General features: G+C 47.8%; 1 protein-coding gene across 1 annotated transcript; it reads left to right on the plus strand.

The window, feature by feature from the left end:
* Positions 1-2,656: 2,656 nt before the first annotated feature.
* Positions 2,657-6,768, plus strand: LOC149348520 (uncharacterized). The gene is made up of 3 exons (XM_089541782.1): positions 2,657-2,971; positions 3,668-3,863; positions 5,297-6,768. The coding sequence occupies exons 1-3, from the start codon at positions 2,657-2,659 to the stop codon at positions 6,766-6,768; spliced, it is 1,983 nt and encodes a 660-aa protein (XP_089397908.1).
* Positions 6,769-18,068: the final 11,300 nt, after the last annotated feature.

Raw genomic sequence — 18,068 nt, forward strand, 5'->3', positions numbered from 1 at the left:
GGATTGGATTGGATTGCATTGGAATGGATTGGATTGGATGGGATTGGATTGGTTTGGATTGGATTGTATAACCGATGCATCACCACAAGTCTAACCACAAGCACCACCACCAGCTACACTACCAGCTGTACCATGGCGTAGGTACGGACATTGCTTTCGCAATTACCGGGCTTAACCAACCTAAGCCACAGCGAATTTTTTAAAGTATGGTTGCGCAGTAGAAGCTCTTTTATTATCCGCCGGCTCTCTGAGTCGTTGAATAATAATTGCTTGAGGGGTTTATATAATGAGAATTATTGACGATGCAGCTGAAAGGCTTTTGTCATGAAATAAATGCTTCGCAGCTGCGGCCTACTAAATCAACCATGCATTCCAGGAATGGTACGTGAACCAGAAGCGACCCCAATATGACGTAAGATAGGAAGGCCTCGAAACATCCACCACAGGCACGTATAGAGCTTTGGCCGGAGAGGGAAACTGCTACTGCTCATGAGTATGTCCGTAACGTTTATTGTTTGTCGTATGTTTCCAACACGTTGAAGATAGCTACATTATATGCTCGATATTTGTAGCATCTTAGCAACGGAAAGTGGAACGACGTTGCCGGTATTTGTTTTTGTAACTTAGCTGAGTGGGGCGGTGAAAACAGACCGGGACAGATAGAGAAATAACTGCAAAGCGGGCGGTTTTATTATTTATCCACTAGCCTTCGTCTGTTCGCGCTGCTTCAGTAAGATCAACATGCAAAAACTAAACTTCATAAATTAGATCTCGAAACCGTATTTTGATAAGGGTTTCCGTTAATCGAGTACAGGTGGCGTTTGTTGAAGGCTCTTGGCGGCAAAACAGCAATAAAGCCCAAGGGCTTGAACAATTTTTTTTCTAAAAATCTGACAAACTTAACTGTTCTGAAATGAAGGGCATGTAGCGCACCGACCCGAGCCAGTATAGTATAACGAGATTGAGATTAGATGTGTTCGGGCAGGGTGCGTAATGCGGAGAGTAGATATTTAACGCATGACAGGCTTCCATGAAAGTAAAATGTTCTTGCGCGTAGTTCCTCCATTGACGGTGTGAGATCAGAAAAGTTTCACTCAACTGCAATTTTGCATTTCATGTCACCCTGCCATAATTCCTCGAGCATCGCCCTCATGCGACCACTGTGTGTCTATTCCTCTTCCAAGAATGAGAGTGGCCATGAAGCGACCAGAGATCTTCCGAATGGGCCAGGTCAACTTCAACGCGCATTCTGTGGCGTTCCTTGAATGCTTCTAAGCAGCCTCGATTGCTGTCGAGACTATCTTTGGGAGGCAACTCTTTTGTGCACAAACGTTCTCTTGCGGTAGCTTCAGCACAAGCATAGAAGAAGGATACAAGAATGGGAAATGTCTGGGTAAAAGAGCGTTCCCTGAGGTTTCTAGAGATGCTAAACTAGAGAGGTAATCTGCGAGAACAATGACCTGCGACACATTGGAAGGAATGGCGGGATAAGCCACTTCAAGTGCCAAACACTCAAATAGAAATATCGGCGCGCAATTGTAGACACGAGCGGAATGACCACAAGAGGGCGTCTGCTAATAAATCCCGATCGCGCCTCCTCGCTGTCCCCAGAGACATCCGTAGAGACGACATCATGATGGGGGAACTTTTGTAGGCGTTCAGCGAGTAGACCATTTAGTATATTAGAGGGCAAGCGCCTTGCAATAGGATGGAAATTATGGTAAAAAACGAGACCCCGTCTCCGCTTACCCATCTCGTCCTCCTAGTTCTTCTTCCTCTGTTTCGTCTCACTGTTAGAAACGTAGCCCAATACAACGCCGAAAGCAGCAGAAACACCCGGAGTTTTGTGCGCAACCAGCATACGGGCATCTTAGCAGCCCTCCTCGGTCTCGCACTTCGCTTTCCATTATTCTTCGGACGTTCTCAAAAGTCCTTCTAAGCTGTCGATGTTTTAGACATCGCAGGACGTTACGAGCTAATATTGCCTCATGTCTTGCACAGTTGGCGATGAAATGCACGCTGGTGCAGAAACGATGGAAAAACTAGACTCAGAATAGACTGGACCATATTTGGCAGTGGTCTCCCCTGAGCGGTTCCTTTTTTAGCCTGGAACACCACATTTATGTTTCAAGTAGGTCATACGAACGGTTCGAGAGGGCGCTTAGGATACTGAACTATGCCACGAATGGTGTAGGGCTTAGCAGTAAATCTTACTGAGTAGCCACGGATGGGTAGTTTTATCTTACTTTTATTTTATCTTAGTTTTACCTTCCACCCTTGAGGGATGGGTAGTTTCTGGTAATGCAATTAAAGGGTAGTTCCACTAGTAGCACGCAGCAATCTGAACCTATCACGTATTGTGAGTAAGATAAGATCGGCTCACTGTACTTTCTAATTTCGATGGAGGCGAAATTCTAGAAGCCCGTGTACTGTGCGATGTCAGTGCACGTTAAAGAACCCCAGGCGGTCGAAATTTGCGGAGCCCTCCACTACGGCGTCCCTCATAGTCTGATCGCTTTGCGATGTTAACCAACCAACCATCATTGTACTTTGCGCGCTTAGGAGCAGTACTAGGCAAGGAAGACGAAGAACAGGAAATCTGGCCCCGTCAGGGCTGTACGCGTATCCGTGGACTAAACGGAGAAAACGATTGACTATGTCTGCGAAGGTCCGCGAAGACCACATGACCGGCACTTTCTTTAGGCGCTCTGTGTGGGCCGTCGTCCTCATCGCTGTGCTCTCGTTCCTGGTGTCCCTTCTCCGTCCCTTGCGGACCGTCAGCAGCATGGCAGCCCTGGATCCAGCCAAGGCGGCAGCCTTCGGTGGTTGGTCGGTGGATGGGATGACCATCCGCTACCGCTGCGACAGGGCGTCGGACGACACCCGCGAGGCCATCAACTACTACGCCGACCCGTGCGAGGACTTCCATGCCTTTGCATGCTCCACAGCTCGAGGCAGTGGCCAGACACAGGTGACACGTCTTCGGCTTTTCAAAAACCGAGGAGATTTTCTTGTTTCGAGCCCTATGTAAATGTACGGTGTTCTCGCTTCGTCGGTGAATTCAAAGTAGCAGTAGTTAACAACACGGGCTGATGACATCCTGATCGAAATCAAAGAGAAGAAATGGGCTTGCACAGGGCATGTTCATGCAGATTTACATTTAACTCTTGGTCCGTAGTTAACTATGCAGTGAAGAGTGTTATCCTTAAATAATCTAGCATTTTCTTGCTCATTGCCATTGAGGAAAGAGAAGTGATGGTTCCAGGCAGCGTTACTTGAAGTGCGCCCATTTATGCTGAGCAACAAAAGGATAAACGTGGGTGAAAATACATTTCAAATGCACCGCTCGCTTTGGGACATACTTTGCCAAGGATGCAGTGCGCTCGTGGTATAAAATATCGAAAAATTCGTTGATATGCTGGAAAATCAGGACGTTCTCAAGTTGAAATTTCTTGACAGACTTTGTGGCGATTGGTCAGCTCCACTGTCCATGCTGGAGGTGGCCAATAACACTGCTTGTTTGGGCCTGAGTCAACATGCCAGAAGTCGCAACTACCGATAGAAAGAAGAACGGAGAAAGAAGGAACCATAGAAATTACTGTTACGAATAATGGGCCTTTCAATGTGGCCAGATTCATTTTGTTTCTTTTGCTGTGCCTATTTTCAGCATGGCGATGCTAGAACGATGCTCCAGCACGCGTTGACCGAGCTGTCCTTGAGCAACGCCAGCCAGGACGTGGCTGTCCAAGCGGGTGTGGTCTTCAGGTCGTGCCTCGCAATGCCCATCTCCCCGGCGTCCACAATCCGGGAGAATATGCGCTACTTTACTGAGATCACCAACATCACCGAGCAAGCTCTACTAAGTGAGTTGTTCCAAATTGCGCTTTTCTTGGTCAACTTCGTAATTCACATTCACAAAGGTGGTGTGGGTCGTGGCAACACTAGAACTTTTTTTTTTCAGTCATACGCTCAATTTACATTTCGCGAATGGAACCACCTTCTTGGTGACATTGTGTCGATCAATGATAACAAACTATTTCTAAACTCCTTAGCTAACGTTGTATGGTTAGGTGAAACCGGGTTTTATAACGTCTCGCTCCATTGTATGATTAGATAATATTTAGCTAACATTGCGTGATTAGGAGAAACTTTTTTTATAACGTTTAACTGCATTTCTTGTTCATTGAATATTTTAACCATTCCCCTCTGTAATGCCCCTGGTCCTGAGGGTAAATAAGTAAACTAGGCGACTACATTTTAAAATATCAGAGGCTCAGTACTAGCTAGGCACTTCGGGTGGAAGTCTTTTTTTTAAGCTTTGTAATACGGACTCCCGTTCTACACTGTGCGTCAAGCGTTGATTTTGTTTTAAAAAAAAAGTCATTTTTGTCCATTTTTCTTCGAACTCAGATGAAAAAGCAGGAAGTTCTACAACGGCCCTTCAGTGAAATAATGACAGAAAGCTGAACAGAAAATCCGCACGCAAATACGGATGCTCATTGCTTCCACATCGCATTCGTTGCATTACTAGTTGCGTGGATTCTACCTCCTCATATTATTTATTTATTTCTATTTCAATACCCTAAAGGCCCAATGCGGGCATTACATAGGGGGGATTCATCAAAGAAAACAACAGATATACAACACAGCGAAAATTTAGACCAAAATCTTACCTTGCAATGTACCGAGCCCAAATTGTCAGGTAGAAGATTTCTTGATTTCTTTTTTATTTTAGTTTCTGATTTTCGTTTTTCGTTTATTTTTAATTTAGGTTTATATAGATTTGTTTTTCTATTCTTTAATAATTTTATTTTTTATTTTGATAGATATATATTGCTTATCAACTCTTGCGTAATCAACTTCTGCATTTTATTTCATTTACCATACAACTTATGATTAACAGTTTGTGCGGACAATTTGCGTCCACAAACTTCCGTACACTCCACTCATGAGGCAAGAACGGCTTACGCCTTAAAATTACTTTATAGCCGCCTGTGGACAGCGTGCACAGCATAGAATTTTAACGCTGAAATATGTACAGTCCGCGGACAGTATACCGGAATTTACGGTACATTAGTGTTCTACCTTGCGGTCAACACAACATGATGAAAAAAAGCGCAACAGCCCACTCTTTTCGTGCTTTCTTAACTTCTTCGTACGCATGCCATTGAGCTCTTTCATCAAAATCTTGAGGGTATTTTCTTTTTCTTTGCTCAATTATTAAAATTTCATGAGTACAGTTCAAGGTGTAAATATAATCAACCGCACTGTTCCTCTGCATCTTTCTCGCTTCCAGGTTCGGTGAAGACTCCTCGAGACATTTTCAACTTGTCCGCGTTTCTTTCTTACAACTACGGGATCAAGCCATTCCTATCTTTCGAGACTAGTCCTAGCAGAACCTCGACTATTCGCTTCTCAAGACCATTCTCTTCATTTCTGAAGCCGAGTGCCGTCGAAGAAATCCTTATGGCTGTAACAGCGCTTTTCTACGTGGATCAACAGGCATGTTTAAATACTACTAGAAACCTCTTGGTTGCCGACAAAGAACTCGGAAAAGCTTTGGCCGACTTGAAACTCTCGGGTATATCACTGAACGTTCAGGTAAGCGCCACTGAGGAAGGCAGCAACGGCAGCAATTGGAAAAAAATTGTGGAGGTATACACTTCGCGCAGTGGCCAGTGGTCGGACGAGGGAACAGATAAGGCCGAAGGAATTAATCCGGTCTTCACTGTTCTCTTTCGCCGAATCAAACTAGAAGAGGTTGTCATTTACGCAATGGCCCACGCCTTGCTTCCCGAGCCAATTATCCAAGCCCTAAATGAAGACGATCGTTCAGAAGCGTGCTTACGACTGGTCACAAACCTTTTTGGCGCTATTTGGGAAGACCTGGAGACCTACATCATGGGATTCTTCGACGATAACCACGAAGCCGAGTCTGTGGCTAGGACGATCGTTTCGACGCTTAAAACTATGCTGTCAAGCAGCTCAAAACTCGTTGAATCTCAGGAAGCTCTCACGGCTATTGCGAAGCTAGACAAAGTCAGGTTCGACATACCGTCAGCGAGAGACTTCATTTCCTCGCTCGGAAAAGACACATCGAATCTGGGGCAGCTGAGCGCTAAGAGCCTGTACTGTAACATAGCGCAATGGCAACGGAGCTCTGCTCGAGGTAAAGACATAGTGAAGAATAGCCAAAGTGATAGTAGAGGAAGATCTGGTCTTTCCGCAGGAACTTTGATGCTGCCAGCAGAGTCGTTCAAGCCCTCCTCCTTCTGTCATGGACAGCACAGCCTGCTTAACTATGCCACTCTCGGTACAGAACTAGCTGCCGCGCTATTACGCTACGTCAGAGAAGAAACCGATGGCGTTACGACATCTTCGAAAGGAAGTATTATCTCTGCTCTAACGAATAATATGACGATATGTCTCGGTCGAGAGACCACCGGTCTGTCCACCTGGAAACTACTACCGCAGGTGGCGCTGCAAGCAGTGGCCTTCCAGGTTGCCCTGGAAGCTAGCAAATCTCACGCGAGTGCGTCTCACTCTCGCTCGGAAACATTCGCCGATGCACCCGCCCGCCAGCAAACATTCTTCGTTAAGTATTGCCAGGCAGAGTGCGCCAAGGACGTGGCTCGCTCGGACACCACGCCGCTGGACCTGCAGCGCATGTGCAACCTAGTGGTCATGAACTCGCCCGAGTTTACACGGCTCTTCAGCTGCGAGCGTGGGGACCCGATGGTTCCCTCTGATTACTGCTTGGCAGTATGAACAATACTGACATGATTCGATTCGAGCCCGGCTGCATTGCAGAGCTCTAAATAGTACACTTTATCGGCGTTTGTGTTTTAAAAAGAACCTTGTGCATTGCAAAGACGATATAAGTGTTATTTGGATCTGGTCTACACTGAAGCTTTGCTCTCTCACACACACACACACACGTACGCACACACACACACAAAAACACACAAACACACACACACAACATTTCTTCAGAATACTGTAGCAGTGAGAATCCTGAAAAAAATGGCTGAGGCTTAGCTAAGGTTAAGCCTAGTCAGATGCGAAGCATATTGATGGCTACGCTTGGTAAAGTTCCTCGCTTTGTTCTTCAGTTGTTGTAGAACGTTGTCGCCGAGCCGCTTATTGAGCACGCCGCTTGGCCAGACGTTCATCCCGCTCTTCATCGCTCTCTGTGGCACGCTGAAGCTTTCGCTTCTCGTTCAAATCAGCCCTGCTTCTAGGCGGCATCCCAACACCTGGCCGCCTCGTAAGTGCCCGGAGAGCGAGGCAAGCTCAGCTTTATACCGCTGCTGTAGCGTCACGTGGTCAGCTGCAGCGCCTCTGATGTGGAGCCTCCACCGCCGCGGCCGACCGCGCGAGCCGGCAGCCCCAACGTTTATATAGATACTTTTTTAGTTCCATAACTCCTCGCAGCGCCCGTAGGGAGCAGGCGGCCTGTCGCCGTCCCCGCCACCGCGGCGCTGCAATCGCGGGTTGAGCTAGGAGAGCGAGAGTCGTCTGCTAGCGTGCAGCGTTTTGTACGAGCACTCGCATTCGAATCATCGCTGCGCGACTGCTATTTTTTGTTTCTAGCTCTTGCCTGGAGGTATTTCATAACATATGTGTGCTTAGCGCGTTTGCGAACATAAAAGCGGTATTCTGAGAAGTGTCACAAGCGGCCGTTTTGTACGGGCAATGACAGAATGCATGCTTCGATTCTGCTTCTCGTGAGATGAACCTAACCTTTCTACTTCAATAGATTCGGATTATCCGCCGAAGCAGTTTTTCGCGACTGGCTCTTGTGTCTCGCATTTAGCGCAAAATTATGTTTATGTTTTATTAAAGCAATACCGGTGCAAATAAAACCCGCCGCTGTTTCAGTGGCTACGGTCCGCGGCTGCTTTCCCGAAAGCCGCGAGTTCGATACCGGTGTAGGCGAAATGCAAGAGTAACTCAAGGCCCTTGGCATTTAAATAGAAAAATTTTATTCACAAGCGTCGTTGTTGACAAATTTGCTGTAAACTGTGAGAACTTCCTGTAAGACAAGCTTCGCCTTCTTTCGCTCTCTTCGAGCTCTAAAGGCGCTACTATTTTCCAAGCACTTTGCTCGCGCAAAGAAACGCATGCGCGTCACTAAATAAAAGTAAATTAATTGAGCTGTGAACGCCTCAGCATGCTCTGGACAACCAACGCCATTCGTGCCCTTTTTTACAAGAGAATCCAGCACGTTCCAAAACAGGTCGCCGAACAACACGCCCTTTGTAGCCTGTTTTATAGTACCCTCTACCGCGCTTACACAGGCAAACATCTTTTTTAAAGGGTACGCGAAACTGCCGCTGACATACTCGCGCTCAATAATGAGCATAGCCTCACGCGGCAGAGAATCCTGCCTGCCAAGTGCGCCCGCTTTGGAGAGTTCACATTTCGCTTTATTTTTCTTTTTGAAAGTCACATAGCCTGCCAAATAGTACAGGGCTGTTTCTTCTGGTGATGGAACCCTGTATCTGTGGTCGTTGGAGGCATTAGAGAGGTCCCTGAAAGGTATCGCCATCAGCTCCTGCCAGATCTGTTCTTTCTAGCTTTTTTTCTGGATGAGGGCGTCGCGACGCTTTTCTCCGAGTCTTTTGAAGGCACTAAGTAGGACACGATCAGTTCCCGTCTCGCAGTTCCCTTTCACAGCTACTTCAACAGGTGTGTAAAGAGAAAGCAGCTTAAATAATTGGCTAAACTTCGCCACTGTAGGGTGTTCTTCGTCACCTCCAAATGATCTCACTAGGCCAAAAAATCTCTGGATTAAAAAAAAAACATTAAATATGAGCATTTCTCTTTTTCAAAGTGCCAGTCTAATTACAACAAGCGGGTCTTGGTTTAACTTCGCTGTGAGAATATAGCTGACGCCCTTGTTGTGTAGGAAGTCTATAATGGACAGCACTGACATCAATGTCACCCTCAGGGACTCAACGGTTTGATTTGATGCAATGAGTTTTATATTTCCTCTTGCTTCCGTCCGGATGGCATTTCTCCGGGTTGCTCTTGTACCCGCTGGTACAGCCGGGCACGAAGCAAGTTGGCATCGTCGCGCTCGAAAGCTGCTGCACGGCCAGCAGCGTTTGTTGTTCTGAGTGCACGATGGGGACCACGTATTGGCAGAGCGCACAGGAACACAAATGAACAAAAAAAGGCAGTGACAAACCCGGTCACGGGCTTAGTAGTAACTGCAGGAGAGGAGCCGCGCGCGCGCCGGCGACGGCGCAAACCTCGACTGCAGCGCCCTCTCACCGCCCGGGTACAAGCAGCGCCCGCTTCCAGAGGAGGAGTTATGGAACTAAAAAAGTATTTATAAACGTTGGGCAGCCCATCTCTCCTCTGCTGTGACGTCATGTTGTCACGTGGTCAGCCGCCGCGCCTCTGATGTGGAGCCTCCACCGCCGCGGCCGACCGCGCGAGCCGGCAGCCCATCTCTCCTCTGCTGTGACGTCACGTTGTCACGTGGTGTCACGTGGTCACGCTAAAGGTCAATGGTAGCTCCACCGCCGCGCTCGACGGGCTGTAGTGTAGCTCTAGTAATATGCTTCGCATAAAACACCTAGTGTAAACAAGCCGTGACTCGCGCGTTGCGCAACCTTTGTTGTAATCGGGTGGGGCATGCGGTTGTAAGATGTCGATCTGCAACAGTTACGAAACGCCTCTTAGACACGCTGTGCTCTTCTGCGCACGAGTTATAAGTAGTTAGAAAGAAAGGCGTGCAGCGTAGCAGCCATTCAGTGAGTGGTCACCTGGACAATACGTCATGGAAGAGGTCGGAAAGGGGTGAAAAAGGCGTGATTACGATGCTCGATAATGCATTATTACAGCGCAGCTGCAAAAAAACTTAGAGAACGATTGCGACACTCGGTAGTCGTAAACGTGACGTCTGCGGAGAGGATCTGCGCCGATGCAGCCAAGATCCATTTTTGCTGCTGAAGCAGAGGCGCAACGCCGACATCGACAAGATCCAAATGCGGCAACCGTTTTAGTAGAGCATTCAGCATAAAAGCAAAACTTCTCCGCAGGTACAGTCAGGCCTGAATGAAACGCGAACACGCATTTGTCATACATTGCTACTTTGCAGTGAAATATTCCTTTACAACCTATTTACGATTCTGCCCATCGGCAGACCCTTTATCCAGACGCATGAATCAGGCTAGCTGCACACTATAGCTGAAAGTAGGCAGGTAAAATATTTTGTTTTCTTGACACGCGCTGTTCGCGTTTCATTCCGGCCTGACTGTACCACCGACAACCGCTGCGCAGTTATGACGCATTGCCGAGTGTAGTAATCTGCTGTGAGCTGTGAGAGCGTTAGTATCCCCAAGCCGGAAAAAAACTGTCCGGCGTAGGCGTTGGCATCGTTTGAAGCCCCGCAGCCGGAGCGGCCGGAGCACGTAGATTGAATGTGGCGCCTTGAGACAGCGGGGCAGAGAGGAACAGCCACCCCTGAAATCCCAGGGGAAGCAAGCCAAGTGGGCTACCTAGGTCACGCGACCTTGCGGTGTCATCACGACTTGCCCGCCGGATTTCGAGCAAACTGACCACAGTGGCAGGTGGCAGTTAAATTAATCATTGGTCGCGAGAGGTTTCTCGGGAAGAGCAACCTGGTTCACGCACACCCCAGTGGCGGCAGCACCTGGCAGCGCCGGGTAGTGGCGCATCGCTTGACCGCTGCACCACTTCGCCGGGGGTGGTATGATGACTCCCAGAGATCTATGAATGTAAAGCACAGAATGACCAATTCCCCATAAACGGACATTAACCCAATACGCTATAACGTCATACCCTTCAGACGAACATTAAGTGTCCGCTCCAGCTTTTATTACGACATACTATACAAATTACTGCCGTGAATCTCATTTGTGCACTTCTCGATGCAAACTGTCACCCTTCGTCTCTGTCGAGGAGCGATAGAGAGACGAAACGTTTATACATTGCTCATAGCGACTTTGGAGTCTTCATGGTTGGGGTCCCTAGTCCAGAGCTCCTGCGGCGGCTGCGGCAGCTTGGGCCCGTTCGACCAGTGAAAGCTGATCACCGGGTTCCCAGCTGGACAGCGCTACCTCCCACCGCTCCGGTGTGGCATTGTGTATGACTGGGACTGCACGGTTGTGTTGTCATCTCCTCTTGGTGTGGTCTAGTGTGGCTGTCTCTCCGCACCCTGGGCAGTGGGGTGTATCTATGCAGTGGGGTGTATGCAGTGGGGTGTATGCAGTGGGGTGTATCTTGTTTAGAATAAATAAGCATGGATATGTGTTTGTTAGGAGCTGTCTCTAATTTACGGTCTGCTCTTTAGTGAGTTAGCAATCGGGTGAGGGATAGATTCTATTTAGTCCCCTAAGGTGCTCCAGTATGCCGCCGTACGTCTGGGTAACTGGCTCGAGTACCAACGCGTCAGCCGTCGCTTGGTTAGTATGTCCTCGAGTGATGGCAACCGCTGCCTGGTTCCTTGCCAGACCGGCGTATCCCGGAGCCCACATGATAGAATGTTTTTCTTCACTTGAGCCACCGTGGCTTAGAACGCGGAGAGCATTCTTGCAAATTCTGCCTCGCATGGAAATTCTGGCAGGCAGTCTGGGAGTCAGAGATGATTACCAAGGATTCACCTCTTCTCTTGCCTTCAGCAACTGCGAGAGCAATCGTAGTCTCCTCTGCCTCAGTAGAGGTAAAACCTCTTATGGTGACGCTGGCTAGCTCCTGGTGCGAGTAGTCGATTGTCGCTGCCACAATGGCTCCGTGTCTTGGGTAGTTGACTGCGTCTACAAAGACGGATTCTTTTTGCCAGGGATGCGCTTGTTCTAGCGCCTAAGCCATTGCTTCCCTCCTGTTTTTTTTTATGGGGTTTAACGTCCCAAAGCGACTAAGGCTATGAGAGACGCCGTAGTGGAGGGCTCCGGAAATTTCGACCACCTGGGGCTCTTTAACGTGCACTGACATCGCACAGTACACGGGCCTCTAGAATTTCTCCTCCAAAGAAATTCCAGCCGCCGCGGCCGGGATCGAACCCGCGTCTTTCAGGTCAGCAGCCGAGCACCATAACCGCTGAGCCACCGCGGCGGCGCTTCCCTCCTGTCTCAGTGCAATTGTGTGTGCATGCTCTTAGGAATGGGTAGGGCTGTGTCGGTCGATCTGATGTGGTGCGGTACGTCCTCCGTCTGTTGCATCTCCTTGTGGCTGTCAGGGTAGCCTCGTGGTCTCAGTAAGGCCCTGCCAGCGTTCGTATATAGAAGTCGTTCTTTTTGAGCTATGACAAGTGCTTCCTGATGTGCTTCCTGAAGGTAAGTGTTGGAGACTCCTAGGTTCATTAATTAACGCGTAAATGTAAAACGCATAAAAACATGATTGCCAGTACATTAGAGAGCAGCAACAAAACGATATCACACACAACTTATTCATATAGAAAGACATATGATTGCCAGAACACTGGACAGCACATGCCCAGGCGAACAATCACTGAATTTACGCAAGCAATATCTAGCACTTCACTGTGTTTATGAGTATTTTGTATCCGAACACGCAACTTTTGAAATGAAGCCTGCAGTACGAATCAAATAAATGCGCACTGAACTATGTGCCGGCGATGACAGGAAGCAGGTGACCGTAGAGAATTCGCTCGAAACACCACTCCCACCCCGCACATGTGGCCTTCCCTTGCCATCAAGGCGGAAAGCTGGGCTAGTTGGTGTGTCACAGTTAATTAAAAGACTAGCGCATAAAACTAGGACAAAGACAGAGAAGGAGACACTCGTCCTAGCGACACTAGCACTCGTCCTGTCTGCTTCTCTGTCTTTGTCCTAGTTTTATGCGCTAGTCTTTTAATTAACTTCCGTGGCCGTCACTAACTGTTCCTTCTCTCGCCCTCACCGATTATTAAATCGATAGCGTTAAAGGCTTCGTTGTCCAGAAAATCCGGCGTCGGCGTTGAGCATGACTCTGGCAGGTAGTGAGTGCCCAGAGAGCAACCTAGGAGCCAGCTGGGCCACCTAGGTCACGTGACCTTGTGACGTCATCACAGCCTGCCCACCGGATAGTGAGCAAACTGTCCATCGTGGCAGGTGGCAGTTAATTATTGGTCACTCGCGAAGAGCAACCTGGGTCGCAAAAGGCCCACCACTGGGAGCGCCTGCCATCGCAGGGCAGTGGCGCATCGCTTAACCGCTGCACCACAGCGCCAGAAGGGATACGAGGACTGCCGGTGATCTATTAATTTACAGTATAGAATGATATTCTGCATATATGAAAATTAACCCCCTACGTTATCGCATCATATCCTTAAGGCGGCGCTGTAGTGTCCCTTCCAATTTTTGTACACCGATCCTCAGCTTAGCTTCCGCGCGTGAGGCCCTCGTGTGGTTACGGTGAGCATGCCGTCACGAGGGCTGACTCTCGTTAAGATGCCCATGCCCAGATCGGATACTATAATTATTGCGTAAATTTCCGGCAAAGGCACCATGACTGCCGTTCGGCAGCGTCTCTGTTGTGATGCAGAAGCAATAGGACGCGACACAGCAGTGAATCAGCAGGAAACAGTTATAGTTTATTGGCAGTTAAACGGTCACTTCAGCGCCGCAATAGAAACCGCCAGGCGTTCTTAGCTTTATTTTCACACCGATGATCGCCATTACCGTGACACTGGTTTCATGCCAGTCATTGCAATGGTTTCATGTCCCATGAGAGAGGCCTTTCTTTGTAGCCTTTCGGGAGAGTGCCGTTTGGAAGTATGTCACAGAACCAGCCGAACGCATCTCTATAATAGCAACCGCAACCTGAAGAGCACGCATCGTGGAGCTTATCTTGATTGCACTGTTTGGGAGAAAAATAAGTAGGCTCTGAGGCACTGTAAAATGATGACACTAGTAGCGGTTATTCGTGCAAGGCCGCATAACGCCGAAGAGAGAAAGACATCTACGTAAAATGAAGCCAAGGCTGAGCAAACAAACTAAACCTGCAACAGTTTGTGATCGGAAAGCTGCGTAGTGTCTGCTATAGGAATGAAAAATAAAAATACGTAATATATAAGGGATACCCTACACGCTTTCTGTATTGATAAAGTGGAACACAATGTGAAAGTTCAACGTGTTCAAGTAAGGTTCGCGTTTTTTTGCACTTCAGTAACGAATGTCCTTGTGCAAGAAATAGCTCAGGGTAAAAAGGCGTTTTACAGTGGTGATATAGGTAAAGAAAATATGTCGGTCCTTCATCTTAAAAAAGAACCAATAATTCCAAATTGGCACTAAATACCAGTATATTACTAATACCAATAATTATTAAATACCAGCAAATCCAAAGCAATATTGTTTACGGCCAGAAACAAATAGGCTCGCATACCCCAAAGTATACCACTTGGTGACACAGTCATTCAAATAGTTATCGAATACAAAGTTCTTGGTATAACGTTTTCGGCTCATGTAACGTAGACGGATTACATTAGACTCATTCACAAATCACTTTCATCAACCACTGTATCACTATCGCAATGCCGCCAATTTCTTCCTGAAAAGAAAGTTAAAGCCTGCCCCGCTTTGTTCTTATCGCACATTAACTTTAGTTGTTTGGTGTTGGTCACCACCACGCTGGGAAATCTTGTGCAGCTTCTTGCGAAAGAAAGGAAGCCAATAAATCAGTGCGTTTCCTGTCGTCACCCGCCAGTGATACAATGGGTGCAAGCTTTCCCCTGGCCTGGTGCTCGGCTTAGTGAAATGCTTGGGCAATTGGTCTCTGATCTCACCTTGAGCAAGCGAGAATACCTTGTGGCATGGCCCTCTTTGGCCGCAGATGCCCTTGCGCCACAGAAATCCATCATCACCATCATCATCTTCGCCTTCCTCGCTGTTTTCGCGCTGCTTAAAGTTTCAAACTTCAGCCAGGCAATCAAAACCAAACACTATCAGGATGATACTCTGTGAATGAGAACAGTGGAATATCCACATAAGCTGGTGCTTCAGTGACAGGAAATGCTCTTGGCTCTTTTTCTGAAGCCTCAGCCAGGGCGCCCAGCCACTCTTTTCTACTTTAGCTACACCAAGGGCACTTGAGCCGCATTTGAGAAAGCTCACGTTGAATGAAGCGGCAGCTCACAGTGGATGGCTTCTGCCTCGCATTGCTGATACGCCAGTTCCATTGCGAAACAGTAATTTGATTGGCTGCGCATCGAAGCTTACCACCGTTCATGACGTTCCGAACATGACACATGGTGTGCTGAAACTGAGAAAAGTGCCAGTAAGGTGGCCACTTGACTGCCTTCAAATGGAAGACGTGTCACCTTAAACGTTATACTGTCTAGAAAGCCTTTCAATGCAAGGGAAGTGGTTGAGGCTTTCCACATTTAAAATGCCAAGCAAAATTGCGTCAGCCAACCATCAGTTTCCTTAATTGATAAGGAGATGGATTTTCTTCATAACGCTTGACGGCCATGCGCATTTTCAAACGTGTTTCTAGTTTTTAGTTTTGTTTTTTGTGTGGTTTGTGGTGTATCTTTCTGCCTGTTTCCTTCATATCAGAAGGTTTTAGCAAATAAAGCCTTTAGTTGCGAGTCAGCGCCTGTCCTGTGTCTTTCTTACTCTGGTTCCTCGTATTTTGCGCTGTGTGTCACCATGAATCTTTACCAACTAGCCAAGTTGAACGTCTTGCTAAAGGTCTACAACGCCCGTCATAGAGGTCTACCAAGACCAAGCATTAAAGTGTCTGGACTTTATGATTCCCATAGAATAGGTTCCTTCCTTAAAGGCAGCCACTAGTATAATTTAAGTTGCACAAAAAAAACACAGCAATTAGTAGCCTCTTCTTTGCTGGCTGAATAGATGACGCCATCTAGTGTTAACGGCAGACTCTAGCGATGTTTACTGGCGAATGTTTTTCTTGGCGTTCGTAATGAACATAATTAGGTAAACTCAGTGATATCATCCTTAATAAAGTTGCTTGCTTGTGAGACTTTGAGGCATGAAAAGCCTTTTAACGAGTCACTTTTCCAGTCAAAGCCGTAGAAATCTCACTCATTCTAAGGGGATGGCCTAATGTTGGTTACCATCGCTATTTACGCAGAATGGCACGTTCACAGCATCGTGTCTTTCTGGTGTTAGGCGATAAGTAAGAGCTGTAATCACTCACAGTTCCGATACATCCTTGGTAAGGGCGTTTAGCTTCCGGTTCAAGTGGACTGAAACGCAGAAGAAACAAGCATAAGTTGCTGTATCTTGTCTCAGCGCTTGCAAAGCATAGATTGCTAAGAACGCCGTATAGGCGGGTTTCACAAGTCAATATCGGACACAAATCTGAGCAGCACAAAAAGACACGAACGAGGGCACAGAGAGTGACGAGCACAGTTTATGAGTGACAAGCGCAGTTTTTTTTTTTAACTAATTTTTCTCCTTCGCATATTATATGCAAAAGGCATTCTAAATAGAGCAGAAATAACACAGAAATTTGCAATTTTGTGCGAAAACTTTCTACCCTGACATTATTGACGTCTGTTACATCACCTCCAACCATTCTAACTGGAACCGGATTCTCCCATTTGTGACATACGCTATAACACCGCCACGTAGGCCACAACCGAATCTTCTGATTTATTTAGCCTCTAAGGGAGATCGCCCACCTGCGTTAAGGACACCGTCATTCCTGTCAGTCTGCCGTCTCCGAATCGACGACCCTTTCGCAAGCTGCCACATACGCAGAAGAATGCTGCCTAGAGGCCAGGCCCGATCCGTTGGAACACACGGCAAGTGTTGTACGAAACGTCATTGCGCACCTCCGAACCTTGTCCATCCTATTCACCCGGTTCCCTCGAGTAGCCTCGGGTCTCTCCTACCAGGTTAGGGGCTTACAACGAAACATCAAGTGCCACGGCCCATGTCATGTTGACCGTCATGCTTCTCTTATGAAATGTGTTCTTAAACCGGTTGCGCCGTCCCTAGTTCTGCGTAATGTAGGGCGTTAAATTATGCTTATCGACCTCCTCGCGCCTTACAACAACCCGCTGATTGCACCTGTTCCCTATACCGGCAGGATGCCTCCTTTTTTGACGGAGGAGGGAGGTGGTGGATATTGTGCTTTGGAAACGCGAACACACACGGTTGGATTTGGAGCCGACGATGACGAGGCACAAGGCTCTGCTGCACAATAGACACTAAGCATGACCCTTTTGACGCTGCCCGATTCCCCCCCGGGCCTCGGATGTTCGGCACCCAAACCCAAGCAGGAAACCTCGCGAGATCTACCGACATACCAGCAAAGCAGCGCTCATTTCAAAAACAGCCGGTTCACCCTTTCACCACCTCATCGTACACTAGATTCAAAATACAGCGTAGTCTGGCGGCTAGTGCAGACAAGCTGCTATATCTCACCTTACCTCCTTCATCGTTACCACCCTAGACCCTCCCATTTTGCTCAACATGTTACGCGGCCAAAGCCACCGTGATGCACTACCTGTGGGAGTGCCCCAACCAATGGCAGTTCCACCATACCCAACCCGTCCGGGATCCCTCCTCATGGGAGGCCGCTGTGCAAGTAACTCAACCAGCAGGCCAAACATGGCTACAAAGGGCAGAGCTCTCTGTGAATTCCAGGCCCATGGAATCTTATACAAGTAGGAGCGCACCCTTGAAGACCTTCTGTTCTTTTCTTAAAATAAAATTGTTGTTCGTCCTGCACAGCTTACGCGGATTGAAATCCTCGTTGCAGCAGTATTTTACATTTCGCTTCCACTTTGATAGTCTTTTCAATCCATCCTTGAACTCTGTCTTTGAAATGGATTCGGCAGTCGTTTCTAGAGCGCAGCTCTTGCGTGCCCTTCCGCGGTGAGCGGTGTCGGCCTAGCTGGCATAGCGAACGATGAGCAAAGCGGCGAATCAAAGTACGGCAGTAGCGATGAATGCGAATGAAGAGCACATAGGACGGAGGATCAAAGACGGCCATAACGAAGAGACCTCTCGGAAGAAATTGAAAGAGGAGAGAATGGCGGGAGCATTTAGTTCCGCTGTTGCGTGGTTTTCCAGAGGGTGCAGCTTTCTGCAGGGTATGAGACAGAGATGAGTGTGTGG

Source organism: Amblyomma mixtum, chromosome 4 (genome assembly GCF_055824585.1).
Source record: "Amblyomma mixtum isolate Tamu chromosome 4, ASM5582458v1, whole genome shotgun sequence".
Lineage (NCBI taxonomy): Eukaryota > Metazoa > Arthropoda > Arachnida > Ixodida > Ixodidae > Amblyomma > Amblyomma mixtum.